General features: G+C 33.6%; 1 protein-coding gene across 8 annotated transcripts in view; it reads left to right on the forward strand.

Annotated features, from left to right (window-relative positions):
* The window catches only part of VPS13B (vacuolar protein sorting 13 homolog B), a 1,000,970-nt gene that overhangs the window by 748,414 nt on the left and 229,566 nt on the right, over positions 1-22,990 (forward strand). For all 8 annotated transcript variants that reach the window (XM_077167321.1, XM_077167322.1, XM_077167317.1 and 5 more), the window contains one exon: positions 10,821-10,958. In XM_077167321.1, the coding sequence (XP_077023436.1) occupies positions 10,821-10,958 (138 nt within the window). The remainder of the gene's footprint in view (positions 1-10,820; positions 10,959-22,990) is intronic.

Here is a 22,990-nt window from a genome sequence, read left to right on the forward strand (position 1 = left end):
TTATAATATCTTGGGTTGACATTTCTTTAAGCACTTCAAATATGTTTTTCTACCATCTTCTGTCTTCTGTGGTTTCTGATGAGAAATCCATGGTCATGCCAATCAAAATTTCCCTATGTGTTGTTTTTCTTATCTGCTTTCAAGGTTGTTTTCTTTATGTTTGGGTGTCTGCAGGTTGATTATGATGTGTCTGTGCTTGGTTTTATCCTATTTACAGTTCTCTGAGCTTTTTTTTTTTTTTACTTAATTTGGAGATGTATTGACTATTATTTATTCACATATTTTTGTGCCAAACTCTTTCTGCTCTCCTTCTGGGACTCCAATGTTAAATTTTTTTGTATAGTCCCACCAATCCGTGAGAATCTATTCATTTTTTTAACATGGCTTTTCCTCCCCATTCTTCTGATTGGATAATTTCCTTTGTTTTTTTTTCAGTTTTGAATTTTCCATTTGGTTCTTTTTCGTATTTTCAGTTTCTCTTTTCTGTTAGCTACACCTCATGAAGCATAGTTAGAACAGCTGCTTAAAATCTTAAATGCCTGTGTCACTGCTGCCACAGCAGCATAGTCTCCCCCTTCTCCACCCACCCTCCTGCCCCCCCAACCCATATACCGGACCCACCCTTGGGCTACAGCCAAGAGAGAAAAAAAGAGAAATTAAAAACAACAGCAGACTTTCCACCACACCCCTGGAACGGTAGGGGCTTCATTTCCCTGACAGGGCTTCTGTTGGAGCTTTGCCTATGTCTTTACCTGTGGACGGTCCTTCTGGAGCTCCATGACTAGGGCCCGCCTCAAGTCAAAGCTTCAAGATAAAAAGGAAAAAGAAATCCAAGACACTGACCACTGTATGAATCATATCTACAAGTTTGATTCCACCCCCAATCCATGTTGTTTCGGACCCCTCAAGTAGTTGCTTTTTGCATTTTTTCAAGAATTTTTATCAGCCTGAGAGTTAAGCTGCAGTGTACTTATTCAATTTGACTGTTACCAAAAATCCTATATTTAAAAAAAAGAAAAATTCTGGCCCATTAAATAGGACCTGGTTTTCTGAGAAACTTAATACAGTATTCCATCCAAAAGTGACACCTTTGCATCTGAATATCTGTGAGTACACATCAATTAAATATATTGTAATGAATATTTAGTGCCCCCAGGGAGATGTCAGCATGAACTTGATTCTCAACCTTGTCACCACTAAGCAAAGAACATGCCCAGTACTCAAAGGGTGACAATTATGTTCTTACATAGAAAGAGTTTCTTAGGGCTTTACCTTCAAATATTATCAAATCAAATTAGAAGAAGAAATTCTGTGAAATTTATTGCTACCTTTATTACCCTGCCTTCTCTAGCACATTTCTGTGTGTCTATACATACATATATATACTTATATAATTTTTAAATCTATGTGTACTTAGATATACATATAAATTATATATACATATGTATGTAAAATCTAAGATCTATATGACATGCTACCCAAAATAGATGAGAAATGGGATCTGTATCTATACCTATATCTATTTTAGAAAGCCCAAACAAAGTTAAAATGACACAAATTGAATGTAATTTTGCAAGTATTATTCATAAAGTATACTCCCAAATATGCATAATTTAGTGATTCTGAATTATGCAAATTTTACCTGTAAATGTATATAGAGCTCTATGTTTTGAACCTTATAATTTAGAACTGCCATATAATTTAAAGACTAAATTATAAAACTTGAATTTTTATGCCTATTAATATTAATAATCTACTTCAAATTATTTTCTAGCTAGTCCAAATAAATAATATATATGTGAGTTAGGGTTTATTTTAAAATTATTAAAATAATGTTGCAAGGAGCTTTTCCATGCTCTTCCCACCTGGAGCAACCTCTAACAGAATAAGGTCTTCTGCCAGTACCTTTACATGTAGCAGCTGTATTATTGGCAATTCTCAGTTAAATAAAGATGTATGTAGTTGTTTTTAACATAATCGTATTAGTTGTGTTTATAAATATTTAAAAATTGGTATTTGTTTTGTTTAAGGTAATAGAATCCAGATTTGAAATTGCCTCATATCTTGACTATGCAGCCCAAGGCAGCTTCAAAAAATCATTTTTCTTCTTGTTTGTTTGGGGCTTTTTGTTTGTTTTTGAAGAAAAGACTGTGCCATCTGGTCAATTGTGACGGAGTTGAACAATTCTGAGGGAATTTCACTAACCCCCCCACTTCCTCAGTACACAGTCAGTGTGGCGTCTTTTCTCATATATGTGTGCTAGGAACTAACAAAGAAGTTAATGTGAAAACAATTGTATCAGTTCTCTTGGAAGTTTCCATATCTATAATATGGGGATAATACCATCTCCTATGGGGGGAGTTACCAACTCCTAGGGTTGATACGTCAATTGAATGATATCTGTGAAGTTCTTAGCAAAGTGTGTGGCTCAGGGCTCAATGAATGTTAAAAGTATTGTTCTTGCTTTTGTTGTTATTTTTAATACCTTAATATATGATATATTTGGCAAAAAATGTACTTAATTTCAGTGCAATTATAGCTATTGTGGTTTGAAATTTTTCAGTTACAGTAATTAGCTTCTTTACTCTTTCGTGATAGCTTTGCAGAAAATGTGCCAAAGACATTTGAGTAAACCAACAGTTGGAAAATCATAAACTGACTTCTTGCACCTCATAAATCATACCTTGATTTCATTTAGCTATTGTGACTTTAAGAAAAGGATTGAATTACATGTCTCTCTAGAATTAACGGTTTTGCTAATATCCTTGGAAAGGTTTAAAGTTAACCTGTGACTCTAATGTCATAATGATCACAACTCGAACATTTATCTGAAAATTTAGCTGCTAAGAACACTTCTTGCTGGCAAATAATGTGAAATGAAAGTATTACTTTGACAGAAATCAGCAAGTAGGTAGGTCTCTTATGTGAGAGGACGGTAGTGTGTTGCTCAGAGAGAACTGTAGCAGAAGATCAAATAAAAAATGACCCAGCCAGTGGAGGGAATTAAGATTAATGGGGAAAGGTATAAATGCAATACAGAAAACTTGACTTTTGTCTTGGCTCTCATGTCAAAGCTCTTTGATGTAACTAACTAAATTTCTCTGTGCTTTAGCCCCCTTTTCTCTAAAATGGGTATAATACCAAAGTGGTTCACTCTGAGATCTAATGAGGTAATATTTATAAACTGCCTTGTAATGTGAAGCATTATTAAACTATAAATTGGGGCTTTTGTAGTTAGTAGTAGTAGTAAGAAAGCTTAATAAATCCTCCTTTTTAAACAGGCAGATAAGATTAGTATCATGGCCTTTGTGACACCCATTTAATCAATATTATTTTTTAATCAATATTATTGGGAATTAAAAAGGGGGGATCATTTACAGGTACTGATTGGCTTTCGGGTACCTCTTTGCAGCAGAAAAGAGACTTATAGTAGGAATTAAGTTGACCTTGTTAGAATATGTGACTATAGGTGTTTTACTGGACTGTACTCTGTGTTTACTTACACTAAATTTCACTCAAAGATTATCTTGTAAAATGTCTGAAACCTACATTAGAATTTAACATAACAACCAAATAGGCACTAGATCAAGAACACCACAGAACAATCTAGAAAATAAAAGGAATTAATTGAAATGATATTTCACATATCAACTTCATTAAGTAGAAAGAGTAAACTTCTTTCTACCAAGATAATGGAAGAATTAATTCTAAAAGAAAGCACCAATGGATCCAGATAAACATCCCAACTGCCATTTTTATCCCTTCCTCTCCCTGTTGCTATGGCCTGCAGACCTGGAATTTCAAAACAGGAAATCTCCTCCTCTTCCCATTTTAGAAGGTACAGAGTAGGTACAAAACAGAGCAGGGGGAGAAGTTTATGGAATTAGCCAAATGCCTGGATAGCCACAAGTTGACGGTGGCACCTACCTTGCTTCCAGAGAATTTAGAAATAGTTTTTTAGTTGATTTTGCTAACTGGGGTATGCTTGTGACTTAAAATAATGTGTCATCGAAGTCTTCATGAACAAAGGAATAAAATATATAGCGTTTTATTTCTTAAAAGAAAAAAACAGTAGTTCTTCTGAACTTTCTGGAACAGATAAAATAGACAGAAATAAACCTTTGAGGATATTTACAGTGCTACATTGTACAAGTGTTTATTGTGTGCTTCTGAAGAGTTTAGGTATTATCAGAAAGGAAACTCAGCTCACTATGACATCAAAGCAAAAAGTTACTGAAATTTGAATTTACAGTAATAGTTTGTAAAAAAAAATTTAAATTATATATTATCAGTAATGCTAATATTAGCATCCGTAGGCTTGGGAATTAAAGCACAATGTAATTTCAGACGTTATTGATAATATTGAACAAGTGAAAATAAGTTTTTGTTATACAGGATTGCAAGCAGCAACAGGCTGAGATTAATGCAGCAAGAAGCTAACAGTGATAGTAAGATGACTGATAAACTATGTACTTGATGAGAAAAAACACAATTAAAATGACATATACCAAAACCCAATTAATAAAAAGTTTATCTGTTATTCCTCAAATTTCAATTAATAGGTTTTTTCCAGTAGCACAAGTTTATAGGAACTCCCTACCCTGGGGAAATTTGGTCTCCTTGATAGTGCTCCGTGTTTGTTAACACTCATTTTCTACAGAAATGTAGAAGACAGTAGGATGAGGAAATTGAATCGAGACTAAAAACATCACTGTGACTGCAGTTGCTTGCATCTCCTTCCCCCTCTCCCCCCAAATAAACTTTGCCTGGAACTGCCAGGGAAGATAACGATTGGGCTGACTTCTCTTTCTGCCTTTCCTCAGTAATGCAGTTCTATAGGTGCTCTTAAGCACAAAACTGAGAGAGAGAAGAAAGAAGTGTGATTATCAACTCCATTATAATCTGTAGTTGATAAAAATAGCTATTAGAGAGGAGATGTAAGGTTATGGAGGAAAATGATGTTGGTTCAGAGTCACATTCTAGTCCTCTTTATAATCTGTATTTAACTTTGAAATAAGATTCTTATGGCACTAGGCATTTTAAACTTTAGAGTTCTTCATTCTTATTGCAAAAAATATTAAATCTTTTTGTCTCTATGATGGGTAGAACTTAGAGAAGTACCCAGTGTAAAAGTAATTGAATTCCATTATATTTTTAGTCTAAAAAGATGAAATTGCCATCACTGAAATTTTGGGGAAAATATGTTCTATTTAGAACTGTAGTTAAAAATCTCAATTTAGTTATGAAAAATATCCTGTGATATTTTGCCATGAAACAAAGCAGAATAATAGCAAAGCTTACAAAATCTGTAGCATTCCACTGTTCTGTGTGAACTTGGAAAACATAAATTTTTGATAAGTAGAAGATTGAAAAAAAAAAACAAGTGAGTTCAGTTTCAAAGTTTCATTTTGGGTCAGCTGTACTGAATCATGTTATATTTTATTTAATTTAAATGGTAACCAAAAGCATACTTAACTTTATGAATGTTTGCTAAGGGTTAAAAAAAAAAATTAGTAAGCACCACTACAAAAGACCTCCTTTATCAGGTTCAGTGAAAACCCTCCTAAGCTGTTAAGTGAAAATAAGATTTTTGTCAAGAGCAAAGTAATATACAACACAGTGAATACAATCTAAATCAAGTCTTCATTAAAGGCAATTCCTTGATCTATCTGAAATCTGAATTGGGGCTTCCTGAGTCTCCGCTGGGTGTTCCTTGTGACATGATATGATAAATATTTTCTTTTGAAGCCTAGGTCAATCCAGAAGAAAAACAAATATTGCAACTTTGTCTGAGAAATGAGTTCTAACTCACTCTGAGCAGTATTTATGGCTATGAGCAGTTCTGGCATTTATTCTGACTCATTTCCCACCCTGTTACTCCTCACAAAGTATGTTTTTCTATTTCTAGGCTTAGAGACAACAGCATAAACAAGCTCATCAACATCAGCAGCAGCCTGTTCTTTTTGAGTGCTCCCTCTATTTGAAGAAATAGATATTTACTAAGTATGAAGAAGAAAACTGACAAAATCTGGAGGATTTTCCAATAGGAAGCAGTCATCCCTATTGGTCAATCCGTTTATATTCTATTCACTGTCTCCTTTAATCCTAGTTTATCTGGTGCTTTCCAAGGGATATTGACTCTGGGAAATATGTAATATGAATCCTGTTTTCTAGACCTGATAATGGAAGTAAGGAGAACTTAAAGACAGTACAGGATGTATAGAAGTCATGCCCCGTATGATCTAAACATCAGAGCAGAAGTGATTAAATGGTGACTTGTGAAGTATCTCTGAGACTCTGACATACCTTTCTGCTGCTACTGCTGCTTCATATAGCCACAATGATTACAGGCATGTCCGAAATAAAGATTTTAGCCAAAACTAGGAGGGGAATCACCAGCCCTGCTGCAGTATTCAATGTTCACCAACTGTGCAAACTCTATTTTCCTGGTGGTTCCTAATTTCAGGTATTCTGTCCTATCAGCCCTATAATACAATTTTATACCAGTTGCCCTGTTCTGTTGGGAGTCATTGAAATTTTAGCTTTTTTGGATAGATTTCTTAGGCTTTTACAGTTTTTTAAATTCCTTATCTCTGCCCTGCTTCCTGCTTTTGCCAATTATCTCCCCAAGTAATTGCCCCAAGGGCAGACTTATGTTGGGTGCCAAATGGCCAAGCCCTCTAACTTCCACCAAGACAGAAGCGCATGCACAAAACCCGATTAATATCTTGATGAGGCAGAACATCAAATATCTTTTTCAGGTGCTTTTTCTTTATTTTAATTTTTATAGATGCTAGGTAAAAAGTCCTATTTTGTCTTCAGCCCTGAATAATTTATAGGTTCACATATCAGTATTTTTCCTACACATATAAAAATATTATATATTCTTAATTCATCCTAAAGATACATTGCCCTCCCTTCCAATAATTGATTCCAAAGTTAAGACTCTCTGTAATAGGCATTAGTAAGAGCTTATAGTTTTAGAAATTTCCATAAAACTGATGCTTTCTCTAGTATTAAGGAAGAAGATGTAATAATTTGTCCTTTGAAGAAACTCAGTTCCACTTGCAGTATTCTTTATGTGATAAATTTAGCAATATTCCTTACTTATATATATCTAAACATTTGTGTATTTTTCTTACATAATCAGGGTTATAATTTTCCTTTGTCACCTTATTTCTTCTTTTGTGAAAGTTACAAAAATAATATGTAATCCCATTCTCATTACTGTAAACATCATGTAGTATGGAAGTATATAGATTAAAACAGAAAGGCCCACCTTTATCCTCAGAAACCTCCCCCAAAAAAGGCCTCTCCCCTCTTAACCATTAATAGTTTGATGTGTATTTCTCCAATACCTTAAAAAATGTACATTTATACACACACACACGTATGTGTATATGTGTATATGTTTATAACTAGGGTTTTTTTTGGATATACTAAACCTGGTGTCCTATTTGTTTATTCACATAACAATAAAATTTGAGGCTCTTCTATATCAGCACATCAGATGCTCTTTATTTTTCTTATTAACAGTGTAGTATTCTATGCAGGAGTCATGGTATAGTCGTATTTTACCATTTCTCTACAGATCGTTATTTACTTTTATTTTTTGCAGATTTTTAGTATTTCAAATGATGTTGCAATCAACTTCTTAGACACCTTTGTATTCTTGTTTAAATATTTCTCAAAGATAGAGTTCTACAGATGTCCTCTCTGATTCCAAGGGTATGGATATATAAAATTTTTAATAGACATTCATTGCCTTCTCCCTATCCTTTACAAAACTACTGAATTTATACTCTTCTGTACCACCTATGGGAGGATCCATTTCTCCTTCCTCTTCCCCATTCAAGATATTATCAGTCTCTTTTCTAATCTGATGAATGAAAAACTCTATTTCTTGTTTTAATTTGTATTACCCTGGTTAATAGTCAGGCTGAGTAGACTTTCCCTATTTTTTCATAAAGCAGTGATCTTCAGAAGGATCAAGATGCTAAAGGTTAAAAAAAAAAACTAAACGTAAAAATGTTTCAAGAAACTATAAGAAGATATATATAATTATCTAAGGATGAGTACATAAAAGTTAATAGTTTTTTTTACCACATATATAAAACATTTATGCAGGCAAAAAACATCATACTACAGTTAAAAGACAGCTAACATACTGAGAAGAAATGTTTGCTACATATGGCAAACAAAACATTAATACCAGGGATATATAAAGAACTCCTACAAATCAGTTAAAAAAAAAAAATAGCCCAATTGAAAAATGAGTAAATATATGCTTTTTAGAAGAGGTAAACTGAATAGCCAATAACCTGCCTTTTTAAAAAACTATTAATTATATAGAATAGCTGTCTTATTATATCTGTACATATAAATCTTGACTGTTTTAAACAATTGTATATTACCATTTTTTATTTTAACATTAGTCAATAGACATCTAGGTTATTTTCTATTTTTGTTATGGCAGTAAACTGTTCTATGAGGAATGTATATGTGTCTTATACACTTATCTGATGATTTCTTTGGAATAAATTCCTACAGATTAATTGATTGGGTGAAAGATACACACATTTTAAATCTGTTATGTGTTATCAGATTACCCTCCAGAAAGGCCTACCTCACATTGGGTGAAAGTGGACCTTTTACACTGGTTTAGCAATTCTTTTTGTCTTAACCAGATTGATAGTTAGAAAATTCTACATGTTTTTAACAATTCTTTTAGTCTTAGCCAGACAGGTAGTTGGAAAATTCTACATATTTTTAAAGATTTATTTCTTTGATTATTTCTAAAATTTAATGTCTTAATGTTTATATTTCAAAGTTTATATTGTCGTTTATTAATTGCTTATTCTTTCCTTTACCCATTTTTATATTGGTGTTCTATAGTGATTTATGAACTGTTTATATATTATTGATATCTTTTTTTCTATCACTGTCACATATGTTGCCTTTTTTTTCTTTTTGGTTGTTCGACTTTTAATTCTAATCGTAGTTTCCTTTGACAGATAAGTTTTATATGATTGAATACGTCACTCTTTTTGTGTTTTCTAGTTTGGGCATCTTATTGTTAAAATCCAGTATGATAGTTAATGTATTTATGTTCCCTCAGTATACATTATCCTTATTCCAAGCCCCCAAAAGTATAGAAAACTGATTGTGTTTTTTAAATGCCTTAAGGAAAACAATTATTCCAACTCTTGCAAGTTTAAGGTGCAATCCTATAACTTGTTTTATTTATCATCCTAAGTTTTGCCTGACAGTTTTTTCTATATATTCATATTTCTATATCAATTTAATTCATCTTTGTTCATATTGTTTAGTTACATATATCATGTCTGTTTTAGATCATAATTCTTTCTTTAAATTGTATTCACTTCAAAATGAAGAATGATGCCTCTTCATACAGGTCTGGCACAGTACCACTTGCATAATTACTTCTTGATGATGGCTACATAGGTGAGATCCCAGAAATGGATGCTTTCAGGTCCTGGCAATTTATGTAACTCCTACAAACTGAATATAGAGCCTACTAACAACAGACTTTTGCCATCCTTTCACCAGACATGACCGTTATATTTAAAAGAGGGAATAGTATAGTGTTACTATGTAATGGATCTACTATGCATATTCTCACTGCTTTAAATTCACTGATCATATAAAAAGAGAAAAATGCACTAGCTCAGTGTTTGATCTTTACCACATAGATCTAACGTCATGATCAATTGCTTTCAGTATTTTCTTTGAAATCACATAAAGGTTCATATGTGCCAGATTTCATAAGGATCACATGATAAGGTCAAAAAATACAAATTCCAAGACAGAATTTATATGCCGGGTTCACATATGACAGTAATACTGTATAACCATATGTTGAATATAATACACTGTATGTAAATGCTACTCTTGAAAGCAATCCAATCAATAAAACCTAAAATAAATAGCACTTTAATAACATATTTCAAATCAACTGAAAATGGAATAGGTGGACTCTGTGGCAAGAACATCCCTATAAAATTGACATTCAGAGGCCATTAAAACAGAGAGGAAAACAATCTTGAAACTAAAGAAAAACTGAATATTTAGAAGTTTTTTTAAAAAGCTATCTGAATTGTATACCAAAATGCAGTTTTAAAGAACTAATTTCAATAAAAACCATGGATTGCCAGGCATTAAAAAGCAAATTCAGTTTACCACTACCAATAGCTAAAAAATGTCTAGTAATCAATATTAAATATAAAAAGCAAAAAATTCACAGTATTAAACAAAAAAGCTCATTTTATTGATAATTGTGAGAGATTAATTTTTATCATTAATGGCTATAGAAAAGTTAACTTTAAAAGCCTAGCAATAAAAAATGATTGTAGTATCAGTAAAACTCTGAAACAGATCAAATAACCTCTAAGTAGTACTAATCAACTGCATCTTTGGACATGTATATGACTTGTTTTAGCTGAAAAGATTGCATTATTTTCTTTAATTTGTTTCTAATATCATCCAACTTCTCAACTGTTAACAGTCAGCAGCTCACAGACTACAGAAACTTTACCTCTACTAGAAGATTATATGAGTTAAGATTTGAGATAACTTTTCCTCTTTGGCCTGATTTTGAAAAACATAGTTTCATCATTCTACCTTATACAGAGATAACTTACTTTCTAAATATAAATACATGTGTACACACAAATGAATCAATGAAGTTTGCATACAGTTATTTAATCAATTTTTTTTCCTACTTATCAATTTGAACTCTTACACCGAAATGAGATATTTGTGATGTGATTGATATTTTTATTTTCAATTTATCACTTCAGATCCTGGAAAGACTCTGCCAGAAGCCCTTGACTACTGCGCAGTTTGGCTGCAGACAGTACCTGGAGAAATCGACAGTAAAAGTGGTATTCCACCTTCCCTTGTAATGCTACAAATTAAAGACTTTCTTAATGGACCAGGTGAGAAAGTAAAAATTCAAGTCTGTAAATGTTATTTTAATATGACTATATTATCATATACATAGAATTATTAGATAGTAATCATGATATTGCATGCCAGAAGTGAATAATTCATTTGTCTTCCAGAAGTATATTCTTTTCAGGGTGTCCATTCTACAAATCAAAAGGCAAATAAAAATATGCATAAAAATTACCTTTACTCTGACAAAAATTCATTATTAATTAATAGTTGACTGGATGCCAAAGACCCAAGATTTATTTCCATCTTTTCTATTGACAATTAACTGTGTCATTTTAGGGAGTTAATCTAATCTCTTTATGCCTCAGTTTCCTCACCTGTAAAATAAAGAGAATGGGCTGGATGGACAGATAGATGAGTAAGATACATGATGTTCATACATAAGATACTATTCACAGAATATATAAATAAGTACACTTATTTCAAATGCTTAGCAAGAACTTCAGCTGTTCTTTATCTTGTACACATAATACAAAAAAATGTGTTCCTGTACAACATGGGGAGATATCTGTGTCTGGGGTTCTCACCTTTTGCCAATCCAGCACCCTCCTTGTCTGCTAGCCTGCTTCCTGAGGCTCCTGCTCCTCACCTCCAGCTCTCTGATGGAACCTTCTGGGGTAACACTGAAGGTTCCTTGGGGAAGCCAGGAAACCAGGCATTACATACGTGTTTAGTTTGCTTTGCTTCCGAGAGATATGCATGGGCTTTTTGGCTGCTGTTTTTCAGGAACCTCCTGCTTATTCCCCACTTTCCCTGGGTTCACACGTTTCAGAAGGTTGGTTGGCGTCACTGGAAGACTGACCACAAACAAATTGGCTGTTACTGTAAATGCAAACCCAGAACCATTGGCAGTTCAACTCTAATCAGTAAAATCGAGAGGATTCCATCGTTTCAAAAAAAAAAAAAATTGAGTGCTTGAGACATAGTAAGCACTCAATTTTAGATAGATAAAATAGATATCTAAATGTATTGAGTGCTTATTATGTCCCGGGCACTAAGTGTTTTATATACTCATATAGACCTATGGAGAATTATTCCTATTTTATGAATAAACAATATTTTATGAATAAGCAATCTAAGACTTAAAAAGATAAAATAAATTGCCCAAGCTCATAGCTGCAGAGGAGCCATTCAAACCCAGGCCTTTATGACTTCAAAGACTTTACTCTTAACTTATGCACTGTACCAACTTCAGCGTAAAGATTTTTCTTCTCTCCTCCTCCTCCTTTTTCTCCTTTTTTTTTTTTTTTGCAGCTCTTCATCTTTTTCTTCCTTCTCATGTTCCATCTTTTTTCTTTATTCTATTATTCTTCCCTCACCCCTATAGCATCTTAGCTACTATTTAGCAGAAATTACTGTACTTCAGTTTTCCTTTTTGTTATATTATACTTACGGTGCTTCAGAACATATGAGCCACCAAAGGAAAACTAATTTCTTCATTAAGAATATAAAATAATGATGTTACAATCTCTTAAGGTCTCTAGCAATTCTCTGCAAAACTTTAATTTTGAAGAGTATGTAGACCTTGTTGAGTATTTGTGTTGAAGCATGCATATTCACTCAGGGTCCACAACCACTGGTGGAGAAAGAAGGCAGCCACTATACCTGGAGTAAACAGAGCCTGAAACCACATATAATGATTCCTTTCAATGGGGCCCAGTTCTTCTCAAGCATGTTTCCCAAGTGCTGTGATTTATAAGGTGTAGAATATAAAGAATTATTTCTAATCATGATAAATATCTAGACATGGTTTTAAAGGCTCAAAGGAAAGAAAGAAGTTGATGCTGAATGATAAGGAAGTCATTAGAGTTTGAGAGAAGGCTTTGGGGAGAGGTAATGATTTTGCAGAGTATGAGTCCCAGTGCTTGATTAGTGAGTGGGACATACTATATTATAATGAGTCCATCCCACTGGCAATTGTAGGAAAAAAACATATATCACTAAGAAAAAAAGAAAAATCTACCATTTAAACTATGATATAGTACTTTACTACATCAATTGCAGGCCACATCCTGATTTCAGAGTTGTTCACATGTGGAAAGATGGGCATGCTAGAGTGGATGAAATAGGGTAAGAACACATGGTTATATAGTTCATGGAGCAGTGCAAGGAGACTTGGGTTTACACCCTAATTTCTCATTTTTAGTTGCAGGTTTCTTTTGTTCTTAGGCTAAATCTTTCACTAAATGATTGGCTAGAAAGTTCTCTTGTAGTTTACATTTTACTGAATTGCATGTGTTTGCCAAAGGGATGAAATTTACAAGTCAATGGTAAATTGTATACTATATTTTCAAAGTAACCAAATTAGTTGAATTTTAGGAGAAATGCTTATGAATGGGTGAAAATTATATATTTATAATTTCAGCATATAATGTGACAGTATAGTAATATGATTTTTTAAATAGCTTTGCTTTCATGTTTCTTATACTTTTCAAAATTAGAAATTAGATATATGCTATGTCTAATTTTGTGTGCATTTAATCAGTGTTAACCTATTTTGAAATTCAATGTTTTAAGTACATGCATTGAAATAGTTATTTTACAGCAGTCATCTCAAACTTGAGTCTGCCTTTAAAGCACCTCTGAGTAGCTTGTTAAAATACAAATAGTAATTTAGTAGTTCTAGAAGGTAAGGCCTGAAATTCTGCATTTCTCTCAAGCTCCTAGATGAAATGAATGCTCTTGGTCTGGGGAATATACTTTCTGTAGCAAGTTTTATAGAACTAATATATATGGGAAAATCTGTGTGTGGGTGTGTGTTTGGGGGGATGATGTTTTAAAAACCATCGGATACAGTTTTTGAGGACCAAACTTTATATTATTTGGGGGTATGGGAGAGAAAAATGGTACAAGGAAAGATGAGTAGTTTTAAAAATGGTTCTTTTATTATAAAAAAAATAAAATATAACATCCAAAGAATTAAGTTCTTCAAAATAGAAAACATTTTAACCAAAAGTACTTTTCTTTCATAAATTATCTGAGGGGAGATTTATTTGTATGATATATCAGCTGCGTGGGACTCCTGCTAAAATACTAATTTAACAGCCTTGAAATGCTCCAGCATTTACTATCTCAGACAGAAATTGTCTACTATAATCAATTTGTCATTTAAATTAGATAAGTAGATGTTATTCCTTAGAAGAGTTATATTCTCTCACCACATAGCAACCCCAATTGTCATTCTATATTAACTTAGAGATCAAAAATCTATAGCAAGTAGCAAGATTTGAAAACCACTAATTAAATAGGAATAAGAGGACACATTAATGCAATTCTTGCCACATGAATCATTGTATAGGGCAACCCGAGAAAATTATATTTTTTCAAATTTTAGGTAATAGGATACCAAAAGGAGTATCATTTATGCTGAGGCAAGAGAAACACATTTTAGCTTTATAATATTCCCCAATACCATTCTTTCCTGATTTTTTTGCAAAGTTATCATTAAAAGCCTTTTTGCTACTATTGGTTTTTAATCTATATGCAATCTATTTTAAGTGTCATTCTCAAAAGACACATTTTGTTTTGTCTCTAAAGTATTATATTTCCATTTACTCTTTTCTTGCTCTTGACTACAATCTATTTTAAGTGTCATTCTCAAAAGACACATTTTGTTTTATCTCTAAAATATTGTATTTCCATTTAATCTTTTCTTGCTCTTGAATAAAAGTTACAGTAGCCAAAAAAGATATGACCCTGAAAGGCAGAGGAAATACTGATTATAACTATATAACCTTAAGTTTCCTTCAAAAAGGTTTGACTTTAAAAGCGTTTGAATTCAGCCTTTTGATTTGTTTTTCAGGGATTATTTTATCTAAACAAGATTATACAAATGTTGCTTGTTTAGCATTTGTTTTTGGAAGAGTAATTCAAAGTTCATGAGTATTTCCTTATTTCCTCTGTTCACTTAATAGTCCTTTAGAACAAATAGCAGGTACCAACTTCTACATCAAAAAAGCCTCTTCAAAGCCCTACCAACCCCCACCTCCTTCATTCAGAGGTAACAATTGTACCCATTAGCAAGGTCAGTGGCTTGGAGAAACCTGAAAAACAGCAGCTACCAGAAACCCACTAGAATAATATCTCCAGCAGGTGATAGATTAGTTGGAACAAATTGGAACCATTGCAGTTCAGCAATCCTGGTTTCTTTCAAGCTGTTTTTAAAATGTCGTCATTTTAATACACAATCTAAGCCACGCGGAACAGTCCACAGAGGTTAATTTGAATCATATGATGTGTCACTGCCCTCAGCTGACATGAGCTCCATTCCATGTGTGAAGCCATAATAAATCCATTCCCTACCGAGGAAAATTCCCCGTGAGAAGGTGAACTAATCCAGGCCTCACACTGGCATGCTAACCCTCCATAATTGAAAGCAGGGCCACCTGTTCCCAGCACAGTTAGCCTATAGAGAGAAAAAATTAACATTAGATCAGATATTTCTTATATTGAAAAATCATTCATAGTTCTTGTAAATTCAAATTCACCTATGAACTCTTTGGTATAACATCATACAGAAATGTAGGAATGTGCCCACTTGATCCCATTTTAAAAGTTTTGTTAACCATGGGATTTCTTAATTTTGAAATGGCTTTTTTTTTTTTTAATTTAATGAGAGCTGACATGTGAGAAGAACTAGTAAGAGTGCAGATTTTTCTAATTAACTCAGGGTCATTCGCAAATACATTTGCACTCCTTATAGGTTTTTTTTTTTCTGTTGTTCTTTTGCAGAAAAATTTTTGAACCACTGTCATTGTAGCTATGAAATGACATTTAAATTATGACAAAGAAAAAAGTGTACCAAATTGGGAGAACATTCTCAAGGCATTTGTTTTACTCAGAATTAATAATTACCATGCCAGAGTCATCACATATTTTAAGTAACGTATTTATATAAATCAAAGTTATGAATGTGATTTCACATTTCTTTTATACTAAATATGTGGTGTCTGTGATTGAAACACCTAGCCTGATGTCTTTTTCTCTTAATAAAATCACTTATTTTGTTTCTCCCTGTTCAGACTGTTCATTTATTTACCTATGCAGTTTTCAGTTTTTTAAATTTCATTCTAGCTTTAGAATTTTTTTGTCTCTGGTTAATTTTATTTTTGTCTTAAAACGCATTTGACTTTTAATTAGATTACAACAACCATTTTGAATGCTGTTTTCTGCTAACTTTTTTTTTTTTTGCATGGGCAGGCCCTGGGAATTTGAACTCAGGTTTCCTGCATGGCAGGCAAGAATGCTGCCTGCTGAGCCACTGTGGCCCACCTTATTTTCTGCTAATGTTTTATGGATTAATTGTGTTATAGGTTTATGGTTTATGGATTAACTGTGTTATAGGTTGCAGTAATTTAAATTTCTACTTTCAAAAAAATCTAGACTATCCCAATTCCATAAACCTCTTTTATTTGAATGAAAATGTGTACTTAATCTCTGTAAGAAATTAGTTTCAAAGACTTCTGAGGTGCCATAACATATTCAAATTTTTTTATTTATATGAATATGAAGTTGAATTTTTAAGTTATTTACCCCAAAATGTGTTATGTGTAAAGTTTTTTTTCACTTTGTTGGGTGAATTTTGGCTTCTTTGTTCTTTAAATACTGAATACATTACTCAGCGAGAATTAATTCAGATATATCTTGAAGGTGATGATTCAGGGGGATTAAGATATCTGAAAAAACAAGACTCAGATGGTCTACTTTGTCAGAAAGTGGCATTTTCTGAAGTAGAAAATGAAGATTAAATAAGATTTTTAAATGTAAGAAGATTCAAAACTAAAGAAAATATTTTAAGTTAACTTTGATTAATTCATTTATTTCTCTTAATGTTGCCCTGGTGTTTAATCTTTATCCCCTTCTGTTTTTCCAGAAGTAGGTCCAAGGTTCATACGCTGATCACTGAGCACTATTTTAATTCAGTTTTACAGGCATACTTGCAGGCTATCTTCTACATTTAAGAAATATAAACTACTTAATAAAACTGTAAGAATCTTGACTTTTACATTTCCTGAGTTTTATGGGTTTCAATTTACAGTGTCAGCATTACATTATCATAGTTTATTTTCCCCATGATTTATTAAAATGTAACAGTAAACTTGATGTCAGAGTGTCATATAGGAAACGGATCAAGAATTTTAAATGCAGGACAGTCTTTCATTATTTCAACCTTAGTTTTTCAACTATAACTTGTATTTTAGAAAGCAGTTAAAGAAATGGAAGATTTTTAACAAACTGGTTTTTTAAATAAACTTTTTAATTTTAGAATAGTTATAGATTTGCAGGAAAAAAAATGTGAATTTAGAACAGAGTTCCTGTATACTTCATTCCCAGGTCCTCCTATTGTTGACAACTAACATTAGTATATTACATTTGTCACAATTAATAAACTAGTATTGATACATTATAATTAACCAAAGTTCATACTTTATTCATATAGTAACCTGGTTTTAATGACAAAATTTCCACTGTAGAATCAGTAAGCCATATTAATTACTTCTCAGCACTGTAGTGTGTAGGGTATCTAAATCTTTGAAGGTCTGGCTGACAGTAGTGCTTCCTGGAGACTACACATCCCAGCCACTTGGCTAAGTAATAGGATGCAAAGCATCACAGAATCCAGTTGTGGGGATGACAGGTAAGAGGCACAAGGACTCATGCAGGGAAGTGAGTGGAGTGGCAATTATTTAGATTCTCAATTTGATCTAATTTTGTTAAAATTCTTTCCTCTATAAAAGAGAATGAGGCTAATTGGGGGATATTTGTCAAGGTACCTGGAATGGCCTAAGGTGAAAGAAAAAAAGGTATTACCCTTCCTAATTGTAACTTTCCAACTTTCTGTTTGCATACAGCTCTTCTTCCTCCTACTCTCTAACCCTATTCCTTCCTAAAGACAGTCTTGAGCCTTCTGTTCTTGCCTTCTTACACAGATCATAGCTCCGTTCTCTCTCTTTTTTTTAATTATATTTCTCCCAAATACCTAGCTCTGGTTTTAACTTATTACCCAACTCCAGGACTGTTTCTCTGTCTGCTATTAGATATGTTTAGTTATTTAAAATTCAACATGTTCACATTACACGAAATCATTTTTCTTTCCTCTTTATCTTACTTCATCCCTTAGATAGTCAATCTTCAAATTTCTTTACATCTTCTAGTAATAGCAGCATTATTGCCCTCGTGTCCACTCACAATCTTATCATTTTTGACATCCTTCTTTTCATTCCAAATCCATTACTTTGTTTTGGTTTTAAATATTTCTCCATTATGCCTACTACTTTCCAGGTATAGGCTTATGCCCTGATTATCTGAGTACTTCCTCAGTCCTCTTACTAGTTAACCTATTACCAGACAAAAATGATAGATTCTTGCCTGTATGCTCAAATAACCATTTCCTGAGACACAGGAGTTTCAAAGAGAGAAAAAGTATAATACTAGCTAAGTAGCAGGAGATCAAATGGTCTATCAGTCCAAAAATCTTTCTCTTTAACCTGCAGTAATTCTGATAGTTTTATAGCATTAAAAGATGGGCTGATAAAATAAATTTAGTTTGAAATGTTAGTGATCAATGAAAGCAAGGGGTAAAGGGTATGGTAGGTATAATCTTTTTTTTTTCTTTCCTGTGTTCGTTTTATTTCTTTTTCTATTGTCTTTTTATTGCTTTTCTGAATGGATGCAAATGTTCTAAGAAATGATGAATATGCAACTAAGTGATGATATTGTGAATTACTGATTATATATGTTGATGTTATTTGGTTTCTTAATTTTTTAATTAATAAATAAATTTTTTTTTAATGGGCCGATTTTAGGATAATGATCACAGTGGCCCCAGATGATATAATTAGAGGTGATCTAATTATTGAGTGTGCACAGATTGATTACATGCTTAGTCACAGAATGTATGTAAGAAAATGGCAGCCTTAATATGATGATGATGGGCATGATTTTGAGTATTTTAATGATGTATAGGTGATTTATAGGTTAAAGTCTAAGGTACTGTGCATAGTCAGGGGGGCCCATTTTGGTTAGATCCAGTTTTGGTTATCAAGATAACTTTAGACTTGAGGTGGGTTATTTCTGAGCTGATCCAGGGCCCCTCATTAATAAACATTAGGGGCTGTCCTTAGTGATTACAAGGTGAAAAACTGGATAAATGTGTACAAGTGAAGGTTAGTCACAAGGGTTTTATAATCATAAGGGCACAGGATAAAGGCTTTGCAATCATTACCAGATATAAAGGTAGCTGAATTACAATTAAAAGATTTCAGGTATTTCTCTCTGTCCTAACTAAGTACACAAGAAAGCAAAAGGAAATCTGTACGGTAATTTTGTAATCAAAATCATCCCTTAGACATGACATCCAGGGGTGAAAGTCTCCCTAGCGAGGTGGGAGATGACTCTCAGGAATGAATACAGACCTGGCACTATGGGATGAACAATTACATCCTGACAAAAAGGGGAAAAGCAGTATAATTAATAAAGTATCAGTGGCAGAGAAAGTTCAAATAGCATCGAGAGGCTACTCTGGAGATTGCTCTTATGCAAGCTTCTGTTAGACATTGCTACCTATCATAACCTGCCAACCCCCAGCCAGGACATTCCAACCAATCCTAAAGAACATGTAACCTAGGACAATGCATAAGATTCCACAATAGTGCATATTCCATGCACTAGAGTAACTTTCCAGAAACCTACAACCTCCAGATGGGTCCCTGGTTCAGATAAGTCCTGAGACCTAGCTCAGCCTCTCCAGAACATCAGATAGTTCCATCTTCCTACCCCCATATTAGTGACAGACACTTCCAATATAAAAAATTTAGAATTGCCATAGCCCAAACAACCCTAAAGAGAGGTATGGAAAGATCAAAGGTGATGGTGGAATTATACATAGAAGATACGACTTAACAAATAATTATGAATGTTGAATCATTAAATTGATATCTCTTTTAGTCTCCAGTATTTTAGAGCAGCTAGAAGTAAAAACCTAAAATTGTGAAATTGTAACCTATGTCAAAGTCTGAAATCTGTTCTACAACTAATTGTGGTGCTGGGCTTTGAAATTTCTAGCTTTTTTGTATATATGTTATTGTTCACAAAAAAAGAAGGAAAAAAAGTCGATTGTGATGATAAAAAAGGATTTAAGTCCTCTAGCCTCCTATTTTCTGGAGCAATTAGAAGGAAAAAATGAAAGGATCATATGGTAGCCCAGGACAAACTCTAGGATCTGTCCTGTAACCACTTGTTGAAGAGTGCTTTGAAAACTATTGCTTTTTCATTTCTTTGCTTTGTATATATGTTATTCTATACAATAAAAAAAGTTTTTAAAAAAATCATCCCTTAAATTCCAATTTCTCGGTTATAGCTGTAACGTCAGCAATTCCTTGTGCTCAATAATGCTGTCTCCTTATGCCATTGCTAGATTTGACTTACCATGCCAAAGTCTATGAATCTTGACCCCCCCCCCCCACTTCCCTCAGTTCTTCAGGTCAGAACTCTCAACTCGTTAGGCTCTCCATAAACTAGTTGTCATCTGGACAAATCCAAGTTTAGCTGCCACTAAGCATGTGATCATAAGTAACCTCATTTTACCTCTTTGAATCTCAATATTTTCTTCTGTAACAGAAGAGTATTGTTCTAAGATCCCTTCGACTTCTAAAATGATGGCTGAAATCCCCAATGGAATTCTTTTCTTTGTTTATTTTCACGACAAATGTTTATGAGCATTTATATTATTAAGCATTGGAAATACAGTGGTGAGAAAAAGATATTCCCTTCTCTCAGAACATACAAAGCCTAGTAGAAAAAGCAGAATTTAATCACTGAATAGTCATATGAAATAATACATAATTACAAGCTAATGTGTCATGAAGTGCTATAAAGTCATGAAAGAGTGGAGATGTAGGAAAGGCTTCTCTGAGTATATGACAATTGAAATGTGTTTTACAAGATGAAAAAGAGTCAACTAACCAAGGACAGGGAGGGGAAGGTAGATTTCTGGCAAATTGAGCAGAAGAGCTGATGGGGAAAGGGATCATGGCACACTGAAAGAACTGAAATCAGGACAGTAAAGGACAAAGAGTGAGTGAACAGTGATATGAGGTGAGACTGTAGATAGAAGCAGAGGTCAAGCCTTGCTGGGTCTTTTTTAGCCAAATTAAAGGACATTAGGACTTTATCTTAAGAGAATAAGAGACCATCAGGGAATTTTAGGCTGGGCATATATGTGTGAATGTGTGTATGATGATATGATTATATTTGCATTTTGAAAAGATGACTCTGATTGCAGGGTGGAATAAATAAAAGGGGCTCAAGTACGTGCAAGAGACCAATTAGGAGAACATTGCAGTTGCACTGATGAGAGAAATGATGAGTTGGGTCAGGGAATGATGGTAGAGATGGAGAGAAGTGAAAGGTTTGATAGATATTGGGGAGGCAAAATCCACAGACTATGGTAATTGAGTACAGGTTATGGAGATTAAGGGAGAAGGGGATATAAGCATGATTTCCAAGTTTCTGACTGGTTGAACTAGGTGGATAGAAATACTATTTTCCAAGATGAGAAATGCTTGAAAAGCACCTCACTGTTTTTATTTTTTATTTGTGAGAGTTAGAAGAGATTATAAGTTCTGGCTTAGATGTGTTGAATTAAACATTTTTAATTTGTGGCAGTCATACATATATATTGAATTTTCAGAAGAGACCTGATATAGAAGTGTATGTTTTGGAGTCTTTGGAATGTAAATATTAATTGAAGCCAAGGGCATAGATGAGATTCCTCAGGGCAAAAAGTAGAAAGTAAAGAGTCTATGGTTTCACCTTGAAGAAATCCAATCAATATTTGATGGCCAATAAGATAGGGAGTCTGGAAAGGAAACTGATAACTAGGACAAAAATGTGGAGAGTATAATTTCAAAGAAGCTAAGGAAGAGGCATGTTTCAAAAAGGAAGAGTTAATTGACAATGTCAGATAATGCTTCAGGGTCCAGTAAGATGAGAGATGAAAAATATCTAATTGATTTATAGACATTGTGACTTGAACAAGTGTTTTTTCTCTATTGGGTTGACCTGGGTGGACACTAGTCTAGAAAACATTATAGAGCAGAGAATGAGCAAAAGGGAAAGAAATGAGAACAGAGGGTATAGACTTCTTCTCCCAAGAAGTTTGGCTATGAAGAGTAAGAATAAGATTGGGGAATGTATATGAAGAGATATTTGGGATTGGGGTTTTGGGTTTTGTGTGTATGTCATGAAAGAGACCTGAGTCTTCTCATGTTTAAATGTCAATAAGAAGGTTCCAGTTGAGAGAAGAGTTGAAAAAACTAAAGAGAGAAAAGAATAGTGGGTTCCTGAGAAGAAGGGAAACGAAAGGACCCAAGGCATATGTGGATGGATGGATTTTAGATAAGAGGAGCCTTCTATTTACACAACCAATTAAGGAAAGGAAGGAGAATGGTGGCATATGCAGATAGTTTTTTAGTTTAGTAGCAAGAAATCAAAGGAAATTTAATGGCTTTACTTTTCTCCATAAAGCTAGAAGCAAGGTACTAAAGTTGAAGAGGGATGGGAGGAACTTAACAGTTTGGGGGCCAATAGAGGAGGTTTGAATCATCTTCTAATATGACTATTTTAGTTTGTTAAATGCTGCCAGAATGCAATATACCAGAAATGGGTTGACTTTTACAAAGAGAATATATTAAGTTACAGTTTTACAGTTCTAAGGCCATAAAAATGTCCAAACTAAGGCATACAGCAAAAGAGACCTTGACTCAAGAAAGAGCTAATGATGTTCATGGTTTCTCTGTCAGCTGGGAAGACACATGATAAGGTCTGCTAGCTTTTTCTCCTAACTTCTTGTTTCAGACGACTTCCCGGGAGGCATTTACTTTCTGCATCTCCAAAGGTCTCTGTGTCAGCTCTGTGTCAGCTTTTTCCAAAACGGTTTCCTCTTGAAGGGTCCAGTGACCAACCCACCTGGAATGGGTGGAGACACATCTCCATGGAATCCGCCTAATCTAAA

This window comes from Tamandua tetradactyla, chromosome 6 (genome assembly GCF_023851605.1).
Source record: "Tamandua tetradactyla isolate mTamTet1 chromosome 6, mTamTet1.pri, whole genome shotgun sequence".
Lineage (NCBI taxonomy): Eukaryota > Metazoa > Chordata > Mammalia > Pilosa > Myrmecophagidae > Tamandua > Tamandua tetradactyla.